The following is a 12,238-nucleotide window of genomic DNA, read 5'->3' on the forward strand; positions in this document are numbered from 1 at the left end:
TCCTGTTCACCAAGAACCCGAACTCGGCGAGCTGGGAAAGAACAAAGTCCCTGGCTAGCAGACATGAGGGCCGGCTGGGAGCCCAAACCAGCCAGTCATCGAAGTAGGCCAACACCCGAACACCTAAGAGAAGCAGATGGGCCACGACGACCCGGGTAAGGCATGTGAACACGCGAGGTGCCAGGTTCAACCCGAATGGGAGACAACGAAAGCGGTAACCATGACACCCCACAACAAAACTGAGCCAGTCCCCTGAACCTCGGATGAGTCGGGACATACCAGTAAGCGTCCCAGAGGTCCAGGGTCACTATTCAAGAGCCTGGCACCCAAAGGAGCCGAACCTGGAATAGCTTAGTCATCCGAAATGAGGGGCAGTGAACCCAGTGGTTCAGACGAGACAAGTCCAGAATACAGGTCCACACAGTCCCGTTTCGTTACTGGGAACAGACGAGAAATCCATCTGAGGAACGTTGTTGTTTTGACCATGCGCAAGCGAACCCACTCAAATATGACCTGACAGAGCGCAGGGAAAGAGGCCTGCCCCACAAGCTCCGAACCCCCTGAAGGAGGAGGGACCACCCAATGCCACTGCCGGCCGAAGAAAATGACCCAAAACGCCCACAAATCGTGGGATCAGGCGTAAGCGAACAGCGCAAGCTTTTCCCCCATCGCCCCATCAGTGGGGCGAACCGCGAAAGAGCCAGCACCCCTTATGAGACCCAGAACCTCCCACAGAGCAAACACCATGCCGACCAGACGAAGGCGGGTCCAAAGGCGGCACCGGACCCTAAACTTGCACCCGTGGCCAACCCCGTCGAGAGGAACCTCGAACCCTGCTCGACCCCTCTGAGAAGGCCCCCCCTTGGATCCCAGGAGAACCAACAAGTCAGACATAGGGCGTCAAGTAGCCGAAGCAGCCTGAATATACTGTGCCACTGCAGAATCCTCAAAGGGCAGAGGACAAAATGGCGAAGACATCCTAAAAAGCCAGGACCAGGGCGATTCAAGAGAGGAGGCAAAACCTCCCTGTCAACACACGAGCCGGGAAGCATAAAACAGTGAAACCGCATCCCGCAAGATCGGCGCAAAGAGCTTCAACAAGGCCGCCGACGATCAAGCCGCCGAGCCCAAGGCACTGGACCTCAGGAACGACCCCAAGCGTCCCCACATCCTCAAGCCAGTCAGACGACAGCTCCAGGAGGGAAAAGAAATGCAAGGCCAAAGCCAAGAGGCCCCGGACGCGCAAGTCCTCAGCAACTTGCGTAGCCGAAAGGGAGCGAACCTGCACATGGAGCTTCACGACGCCAACATCCCGGGAAAGGACAGGGAAGGGGGCAAACAAGCACTCATTGAGGTGCTCAACGTCACCTCCCACGAAAACCTGAACCACCGGCAATGTCTCGCGCCACTCAAGCATGAGAGAATGACGGAAAGAATGCCACGCCTCCAAGGCAAAAACAGGACAGTCCACCAGCCAGAACGATTCCGGAACCTCGTAACGGATCCAGAAAGGGAACCAAGTCCCAAACCTGAAGGACGACGGATCCATCACCGAGGTGTAATCCGGGTCACACAGGAGGTAAGCCACAAGGGCCGCCTGTACCGCAGACGGTTGGATGCGGGAAGCCGAGAACCTCCGGAAAGACGGAACCGACTCACCCGGGGGAACACAGAACCGAACCCGGGGAGGGGCAGACATCAAATCCAACTTGTACGTAGAGGGGGAAAAGAGAACCCCACTCCTTGTAACAATAAATCCTGCTCAGAGGGCAGAAAAACCCAGGTGGGGTCCAGTGGAGCCCAAGGCCCCAAAGGTAGCCCCTCCCCACCCTCAGGATCCTCCTCCGCAGGACCCGGGGTCGAGTCATCCCCCAGAGCACCGGTCTCTAAAAAAAAAGCCGGCGCAACCGTGTAAGCCAGATGGAAGGGGGGCCCACTGGTCAGACCCGGAGGATTCGGCTGGGAGATCGGACTCGAATGCTTCCGTCGCCACACAGGAAGGGACATCCCCCGAGACTGCCAGTCTCAAGACCATCTAAACCCTGCCTTGACTCTGAAACCTTCAGACATTTCGGGGCCAGAAGCAGGGGGCGGAGGACCAGAACGAACCACAACAGGGAAAGGACGAGGGAGTGCGGATTGAATCAAGGTCGAAGCAACCCCCACCCCCAAGTCCGGGTCCCTTCAAGCAAAACGGGGCAACCTTGGGGCATCCGGGTGAGCAACCAACCGAGCTCGTTGCAACAACCTAAAGCGCACATGCAACGCCTGCGCCATCTGTACCCGTAGAATATCATCATTAGACTGGGTAAACTGAGTCACCAGCAAGCAACAGAACTCGCAGGACTCTGGGTCGAAAGTGTCACCGACCCAACAGGCAGCATGACGGAGGCAAAAACAGTGAGAGTCCTTCTGAGACAAGGGGACCGAGCAACCCTCAAACTCGCACGAAGTGAGGGGGGGGACTCCCGGCTCACATCCACCGAACCCACACGCCCCCGGTGGGGTTTCCCAGGGTCTTGAGACGGAACTCGCCCTCATGGAATCCCAGGCAGGGTACTGCTAACCAGCGTGCAAACTACCAAGCAACTTTCTAAAGGTGAACCTCAGGGGCATGTACACTCATGGGGACCTAGCAGGGAGCATCACCAGAAGAAAACCGTATTAGGTCAGTCACCAAGTGGCTTGGCAGACCCCTCCCCCTCCCACAAGGCAAAAAGAAAAAGAAAACCCTGCAAGAGTACAGCATACCCAAAGGAACAGAGCCGGCCGCAACGAATGGTGAAAACAAGCTGCGCAACACCCTGCACCCTATACCAGTGCAAACTGTCTCTTACCCTAAGGGAAACAAGGGAGTCAAAACACCCAAGCACCCAAAAGGCGGCCGAAAAACTGAGCAATTAAACAGCCCAGCAGAGGCAGGACCCAAGGAACTTGTGGAAGGTAGCCCCAAGCCCCGAGGGCAGTACTTACAGGGCACCTAGGGAAGGTAACCCTAGGCGCATGCAGCCCGAGTACTGTAGAATAACTCCTGGCTCTCGCATCCCAGTAAGACAGCCACCACACTAAGCACAGTGCTGGAAAATCACTGGAGCCAGAGTACACGACCTCTGCCTCTAGCATCAGCCTTAGAACTGACGGGTAGATAGCTGGCATGAGGGTCTAAGGCTCCCCCTTCCCCCTCCCGGGGAGGGAGAAGCTGCGCAAACAGCGGTGTGGCGACGTGTGACGTAATGATCGATCACCAGAATAATGGTTTGTTTTGGGACACTTACCTTTCTGGGTGCCTGACCCAGTCGACGGCAGACATAGAATGCTTCCAACCACACGGGAATTTCTATAGGCCATTGCTCCCCATGTTTCTCTGAGGGGGCCAGGTTCTGGCTCGTGGTCCCCAGTAGGCCCACAGAACTCCATACACGTAACTGATGCCAAAGTCTGACATTAGCATATCAGCCTGGATAAGCTCCGGGGAGCCGAAAGGGGCTCCCCCAAGAAATAAAAAACTAAATTTTTGGGGAATAAATTACTCATTAATTTTTTTTTTCCCGCTTCTACATACATCAAGTGTTTAAGTGTGAACAAAGAAAGTAGGTTTCTGGTAAGAAAGGGAAGAGAAGGTTGTCTTATTAGGACAGAGGAAATGGGAATAAAAAAGAAAAATATTTAGAAATGAAGAGAAAGATGGCAGAAGGACTTTTCCTTTAGAGGGAGGGAGGGAAAGGGTCCAAGACTAATAATGGGTCATGGAAGGAAAGTAGAGTATTCTCACCTTGGGGAACTTAGATTCCTCATCCACTAGTGCCATGATATTGAGTTGTTTGATGGCGATGAGGTCAAGTGTGTCCTGGTTGTCCACAAACTCTATATGCTGCCAGTTGATGTTTTCAGAGTTGTATTCCTCTTGTTCCAACTTAAAGATGTGTTGAACAAAGAACTGCTGCAAGTTTTCATTGGCATAGTTGATGCAGAACTGTTCAAAGCTGTTAAAATTAAAGCTATTTAAGGAAAGTGACAAAAGTTTACAAGTTCATTAAATAGTCACAAGTTCACGGTACATCAACACCTACTTTTAAATCACTTCATTCTCCAAGAAAACAGATTAACCCATCTACTATAGACAAATAATAACAAATGATTTTTATTTACCAAATTAAATAAAACATAATAAAACTTCAAAACCCTAAATACCTGTTGGTTTTGAAATTCTCAAAGCCAAAGATATCGAGGACACCAATAGACGTTCTGAACGATGTCTGAGGCTTGAATATTGCAGCATTCACTTTGCTCACTATCCAGATAAAGAGTCTACCATAAATGCCCTTCACAAACGCATCGCGAACGTCTGTGGCTTGACTATGACTTAGATGAGATACCTGAAATTAAGCATGAATTGGTAGTAGTAATAATAATAATAATAATAATAATAATAATAATAATAATAATAATAATAATAATTAATGATGATAATAATAATAATAAAAACTGAAAAATGGTCACAATTTTATTTGTTAAAATATATACATTGTGTACATTCACAGTACATCCTCCCAACCCCAGACCTTCTTATAGACAGTGGATCACTCTAAACAGCAGATCAAATCTGTCCCCAGTTTCCCTCTGAAAACAAGATTAAAAAAAAAAACAGTGTTTAATGTAATGAAACACCATTTTCTGGGTGAGCCCCGGAGGCTCCCTGGAGCTTATCAGGCTAATGTATGTTATGTTAGACTGGGACATTAGCTAAGGAGTTCAGACCCACCAGGGACCAGCGCCAAAACCTGGCCCCTTCAGAGATGTTTCAGGGAGCAATGGCCCTGGAAAACCCCATATGGTTGGGGTTTTCCTTATCTGCCATCGACCAGGGTTGGGCACCCAGAAGGTAGGCATAACAAAACAAACCCCACATAGTAAAAACTACAACAAAAACCAAACAGAGAGGTAGAAAACTCCCTATAATCCCAAAGAACAATCAAACAATCAATTTACTGCCGCGCCGGTCGTCCGCACAGCCCCCCCCCCCCGGAGGGGAAAGGGGGCCCCTGGACCTCACCGCGCCGACTGCCTTCAGTTCGGAAACTAGACTTCAACCAAAGCGAAAAACCCCGCCGACCGGAAGGGAGGGAGGGTAGCCAAGGAGCCTCCGGGGCTCACCCAGAAAATGGCGTTTCATTACATTCAACGCTGGTTTTCTGTGGGAAGCCCCTACGGCTCCCTGGAACTACATACCCAAAGAGAAGGAATTAGGGACTTACCCGGGAGGCGGCGGCCACAAACTCCTCAACGCGAAGTCGAGATAACTGGCTGCAACCTGCGACCCAAAGCAACACAAGAACGACGAGGAGCAGGGACGTTCACCAAATAATGGGCGGCCAGGACCCTGTTCGACTTCCAAAATCCACGCTCCCAAATATGAGCCCAAGACATGTTACCAAACACGGCAGCCAAAGCTGCAAACTTCCGAACGTCATGGGCGCGAGGATAGACCGCAGGCTGGCTAGACTTAATAACCCTGTGGGCAACCTGGGAGACCCGAGCCCTGGAACACCTCCTCTACCTCTCTGTTCAGTTTTTTGTTTTAATTTTTTACCATATGCAGTTTGTTTTGTTATGTCTACCTCTCTGGGTGCCTAACCCCGGTCGATGGCAGATATAAGGAAAAAAAACCAACCACAAGGGGGTTTTCCAGGGCCATTGTTCCCTGAAACCTCTCTGAAGGGGCCAGGTTCTGGCACTGGTCCGTGGTAGGTCTGAACTCCTTAGCTAAAGTCCTGGTCTAATATAACATACATTAGCCTGATAAACTCGAGGGAGCCTCCGGGGCTCCCCACAGAAAAGTGTGCCAAGACCCAGGTACCTCCACCAAATACCAGGCTGCCAGAACCCTTTTTGTCCTCCAAAACCTCTTCACCTGAAAATCAGCAGGGCATGCTCACAAACACAGCCGAAAAGTGACATAACATCATTGGAACAAGGGTAGACCTCAGGCTGGCTAGACTTTCGGTGAAAAGGGCTCCACCGGCAGTACCAGAACAGCAACCAAAACCACACCTTGCCCAGAGAATAAACTATGCAGGCAAAGGTCAAGAACCCGCACAACCTCTCGAGCAACCGTCAAGTCACCCGGGTCTAACTCAACACCAACAGATGACAGTACTGCAGCTGGTCAAGGCCACTGGAAAAAGGGAAATTCAAACCAACATGAGGCCACAGCCAAGTACGAACCTGGAATGAACCCAACTGGGACTTCCACCAGTTCACCAGGAACATGACCCAGCGAGCTGGAAAAGAAGCAGATGCCTGGCTAGCAAACACAGACCAGCTGGGATCCCACACCAGCCAATCGTCGAGCTAAGCCCTAACGAACGAAGACAAGTCAAGGTAACCCAAGCCAAACACGTGTACACGTGTGGAGTCAGAATGTGCCCAAATGGGAGAATCCAAAAGCAGTAAACCTAGGCAACCCCTGAACCTCCAATGTATAGGGACATTAATATGTAGCCTGGAGGTTCAGAGAGATCATCCAATCATCCACCTTCAGAATGAGACGGACCTGGGACAGAGAGGTCATTCATAACAAAGGGCAAGGGACAAACTGGTTTCACTATGAAAGGAAAAGGGACAAACTGGTTTAACCACGAAAGACCAAAGTTGAACCACATGTCCATCAAGTCCCACCTTAAAACCAAAAAGAGGCAGGAAATTGATGAGGAGGGCCTACCCAGAAAGACCCAAACCCCCAGAAAGGGAAGGAACCGACCAACTCTATTGCAGACTGCAGAAAAGTATCTCAAAGGCTCCCCTCCAAGTGCTTCAATAGCCTCCTGGAGCCAGTAGGAATGAAGCTGCAGGAGTCCCAGGAAATGCATGACAGAACCTAAATGCAGACTGTCCCAAGGTTATCTGCCACAAGCCCCTCCAACAACAAGATAACTGGCCATGGAGCTGTACAAGACCCACGTCCCAAAATAGAGTAGGAGTAAACAGGCAGTCAATGGGAGGGGCAAAAGAAGAGCCTCCTCAGAAGCACCTGTAACATGACTGACACCTCACAACATTCAAGCATGCAGGACCGACAAAAGCCATGCCAAGCTCCAAGTAAGAGGAAGGAACTGTCTGTCAGCCAGGAAGACTCCGGAACCTCGTAACGCATCCAATATGGAAAAGAACACCCAAATTCAAAAGAGGCAGGGGTCCATCATAAACAAAACTAAGTAGACAAAACTGACAAAAAAAATGTAAAGTTCACTTTTGCAAACACAGTGGTAGAGGGTTGGGAACAAGTTAAGTGAGATAGTGGTGGATGCCAAAACCGTCAGTTTCAAGGAGTCATATGACAGAGTTCTGGGAAGACGGGACACCACAAGCGTAGTTCTCATCCTCTAAAATATATTTAGGCAATTACACTTAGGTAATTAGATAACCCAGTAATGTACTTACAACAGTTTCGCCTTGTGCAAAAATGGTTCGTGTGGTGAGAGCCTCCTTCATGGCTCGTGGCTCAACACCCAGGAACCGGGCCACTCGCACCATCGATGTCGTGTCTGGGATCTCCGATGCATCCAAGTTATCTGATGGAGAATTAAGTAACAGAAATAAATTTTACAAATAAACAACAATTTCCAACAAACTTTCATTACTATGCATAACTGTACATATGTATAAACATTATCATGGCATCATTTTCCATTTTCAATGCATGCAGACGCATCAGTCAGGAGAAATACTGATGCTTAATTATGTAGCAAAAAGAAAGATATAGATGTTAATTAAAAAGAAATATTTAAAATATAATTCATCCATTTATTATATCATGCACAATCCATAGCAGCAGCGATAATCAAGCACCTCTACACTCCAGCAATCATACCCAGTCACTCCCCACTATGGTACTTGCTGAATCCTGACAAGAGAGTATAGTGTTTCACATAAATTTGTCTATACACTGTTGTGTATACTGTGCAAGTACATTTATTCATTTTACAAAGCAGTTCCACGCTGTCTTGTCCCTAACTGTATCGTGTGCATTCTTACTTCCTGATTCCCCCCACACACATTCACTATGCCCACCTAATACTTTGGACGGTGGCAAAGTAATTGCTACATTCTAAACAATTGTGCTAGGATGTTTTGTATAATAAGTTTACAACATCACTCACCTATGACTTTGCCTTTAAATTTGATATTGCCTGTGTGCAAGATTGCAGCGAGCAGCTTTAGTATCTCCCATACCTCAGAATCGCTAAACATAAGCACCTTCATAGCTGAGCGAATATCTGCAAATTCCCGAGCATCATCTCGTCCCTCACAGGTGATGCTGCCCCCCTGAAAAAGCCAAACACTGCAGGTTCTCATGTACATTCATGATATGCTCTACTGGATTTAGTCCAGGTGTTATAAATTATCCACGTCTTTTTCCCAGTTTTTTCAGGTGGGGATGCATGTACCCGCTAGGGATGCAAGAAAGTTACAGGAAATAATGGTTAGATATTTATGATAATGACATAAAATGAAAAAATTACAAAAGTGGTTATGTTATGAAATTTTGTGCATGTGTGTATTTACCAAAGTGTAATTGCCAAAGTGTAATTACAGGATGAGAACTACGATCGTGGTATCTCGTCTTCCCAGCACTGTTTGAAGCTACTGACAACTTTGGTCTCCACTGCTTTCTCCCTTAATTTGTTCCAACAGTCTACCATTCTGTTTGCAAAAGCACACATTCAAATATTTTTTCAGAACCTTTGTTTCTCATGACCTCATGTTTATTAGGTTGCTGGTTTCAGGAATTCCTGTCAATTTGGTCAATTCTTGTTATTATTCGTAAGTGGTGATCATATTGGCTATTTTCTTCTATCTTCTAGCTTTGGCATATGTAATGTCTCTAGCCTCTCTTTATAACTCTTTGTTTTTAAGTTCTGAGTCCTGTAAGCAATTATGCAGCATGCCTTTGCACCTTTTCCAGTTTATTGATATGCTTCTTGAAATATGGACACCACACCACTGCTGCATATTCCAATTTCGGTCTTACAAACGACATGTACAATTTCTTCAGTATTTCGGCGAGTAATTAAAACCGATACTGAAGTTGAAAAGTTCAGCAATTGCTAGATAACTATGACATGGCCTAAGGTGCCATGCAAGACAAGCAAAATGCAGATGTAATATACACAGACTTTGCAAAAGCTTTCGACAAATGTGACCATGGTGTTATTGCCCACAAAATGGGTGAAAAGGAATTGCCCCACAAAGTAGGGAGATGGATCTTCAACTTCCTAGCAAGCAGAGCATAGTGTGTAACAGTCACAGTAAAATCTGGATCATCTACTGTGAAAAGTGCAGTCCCTCAAGGTACCGTACTTGCTCCGGTACTTTTTCTCATCCTAATATCAGACATAGACAAGAATACAAACTACAGTACTGTTTCAGCTTTTGCAGATGACAAAAGATAGCTACACAAGGTAGCTACAAAGTATGTAGGTAGATCCTCACACAATGTCCTTTATGTGTTCCTCTGGTGACAGTCTACTATCCAGAACCACCCTTAAATCTCTTTCTCTGTTAGAGTTCTTGAGGTCCTTTCTACATTATTTGTGGGTTGTATGTGGTCTGTTTTTCCCTATTCCACATTCCATAACATGACATTTATTCACTCTGAATTCCATTTGTCACATGATGCTTGAAGCACTTATTTTATCTAGATCAATTTGAAGGGCATTTATGTCTCCTATCTTCCCCAGTATCTTAGCATCATCTGGAAACGTGCTCATATAATTCTGTAGTCCTTCTGGTAGATGGTTTATGTAGACGATGAACATGACTGGTACAAGAACTGAACCCTGCAACACTCCACTCTTAACACTCCTCCAGTCAGATAAATTGCCTCTAATTACTGCCCTCATCTTTCTGTCAGAGAATTTTTCAGCCATATCAGAAGTCTTTCTGTCACCCGTCCAACATGTTCCAGCTTCCAAAACAATCTCTGGTATGGGACTCTGTCAAAACCCTTTATAGGTCCAGATATACACAGTCAACCCAACCATCTCTTTCCTTTAGAATCTCTGTGGCTCTATCATATCAGGGCTCCGGTAGTAGAGGCGGGTTCATTCTCAACACACAATCAAGAATTCCGATTTTGAATCCTGGGCGGGACAGAAATGGTTGGGCACATTTCCATTCGACTAATGCCGCTGTTTACCTAATAATAAGTAGGTACCCAGGAGTTAGTCACCTTGTTGTGGGGTTGTATCCTGGGCGGGGTCAGTAGTTCGACCTTGGGGGAGGGAGACCTCGAAATAAGCCTAACATGCATGAATACACTCTGGCTTCCTGTCCCCCGACACAATGAATTATGAATTATAAAAACTAAGAATTTGGATTTGGGATGGGACGGGCGGAAAGGAGTGGTACCAAATCACTTGGACAGTCAGGGATTGAACACTGATCTGCATGAAGTGAGTCCATCACTCTACCATTTAGTCCAAGTGGTTGGGCAACACACTTAGGAATAGTTCATTTAGTAATTCACACATTTTTTTTTTCATTCTCAGTGAACCTGTTCCCCATTCTCAATCTCTGTACTTTATCCTTTATAGCTTGACTTTAATGAATTTATAGAAAAGGCCTGGATCTGTTTTATATTTGTCCACTACCTGCTTTCTCAAAGTTCTTTTCTGCCTCTTTCCTCATTGCTGTGTGCAATGTATTTGTTTTTTTGCTTGTTTGAAGTGCTGCTATGTTTGATGGTATGGCCTCTTCCTTTATTGTATATATTTTCTTGTATTTTTTCCTCTCTGGCCCTCTCTCAATTTCTGTTGAACCAATTCTGTTTTCTAGTTCTGCATCTCTGCTTTGGTATATATTTTGTTGTACCTTCATTGTATAGTTCACAGAATTTGGCAACCCATGTGTGAGTATGTGTATATAAATAAATAAATAAATAAATTTATAAATAAATAAATATTATATTATATTATATATTATATATTATAATATATATATATATATATATATATATATATATATATATATATATATATATATATATATATATATATATATATATATATATATATATATATATATATATATATATATATATATATATATATATATATATATATATATATATATATATATATATATATATATATATATATATATATATATATATATATATATATATATATATATATATATATATATATATATATATATATATATATATATATATATATATATATATATATATATATATATATATATATATATATATATATATATATATATATATATATATATATATATATATATATATATATATATATATATATATATATATATATATATATATATATATGTCGTACCTAGTAGCCAGAACTCACTTCTCAGCCTACTATTCAAGGCCCGATTTGCCTAATAAGCCAAGTTTTCCTGAATTAATATATTTACTATAATTTTTTTCTTATGAAATGATAAAGCAACCCTTTTCTCTATGTATGAGGTCAATTTTTTTTTATTGGAGTTAAAATTAACGTAGATATATGACCGAACCTAACCAACCCTACCTAACCTAACCTAACCTATATTTATAGGTAAGGTTAGGTTAGGTAGCCAAAAAAAGCTAGGTTAGGTTAGGTTAGGTAGGTTAGGTAGGCGAAAAAACATTAATTCATGAAAACTTGGCTTATTAGGCAAATCAGGCCTTGAATAGTAGGCTGAGAAGTGCGTTCTGGCTATTAGGTACGACATATATATATATATATATATATATATATATATATATATATATATATATATATATATATATATATATATATATATATATATATATATATATATATATATATATTATATATATATATATATATATATATATGTCGTACCTAGTAGCCAGAACGCACTTCTCAGCCTACTATGCAAGGCCCGATTTGCCTAATAAGCCAAGTTTTCATGAATTAATTGTTTTTCGACAACCTAACCTAACCTAACCTAACTTTTTCTGCTACCTAACCTAGCCTAACCTATAAAGATAGGTTAGGTTAGGTTAGGTAGGGTTGGTTAGGTTCGGTCATATATATACGTTAATTTTAACTCCAATAAAAAAAAATTTACCTCATACATTATGAAATCGGTAGCTTTATCATTTCATAAGAAAAAAAATAGAGAAAATATATTAATTCAGGAAAACTTGGCTTATTAGGCAAATCGGGCCTTGCATAGTAGGCTGAGAAGTGCG

At 44.1% G+C, this 12,238-nt stretch overlaps 1 protein-coding gene across 6 annotated transcripts in view; it reads right to left on the reverse strand.

Annotated features, from left to right (window-relative positions):
• Nucleotides 1-12,238, reverse strand: part of ck (myosin-VIIa ck) — a 220,641-nt gene that overhangs the window by 74,172 nt on the left and 134,231 nt on the right. For all 6 annotated transcript variants that reach the window (XM_045738596.2, XM_045738595.2, XM_045738593.2 and 3 more), the window contains 4 exons: nucleotides 8,160-8,325; nucleotides 7,441-7,571; nucleotides 4,192-4,376; nucleotides 3,773-3,983 (listed from right to left, as the gene is read on the reverse strand). In XM_045738596.2, coding sequence (XP_045594552.1) covers nucleotides 3,773-3,983; nucleotides 4,192-4,376; nucleotides 7,441-7,571; nucleotides 8,160-8,325 — 693 coding nt within the window. The remainder of the gene's footprint in view (nucleotides 1-3,772; nucleotides 3,984-4,191; nucleotides 4,377-7,440; nucleotides 7,572-8,159; nucleotides 8,326-12,238) is intronic.

Source organism: Procambarus clarkii, chromosome 43 (assembly GCF_040958095.1).
Source record: "Procambarus clarkii isolate CNS0578487 chromosome 43, FALCON_Pclarkii_2.0, whole genome shotgun sequence".
NCBI classification, from domain to species: Eukaryota; Metazoa; Arthropoda; class Malacostraca; order Decapoda; family Cambaridae; genus Procambarus; species Procambarus clarkii.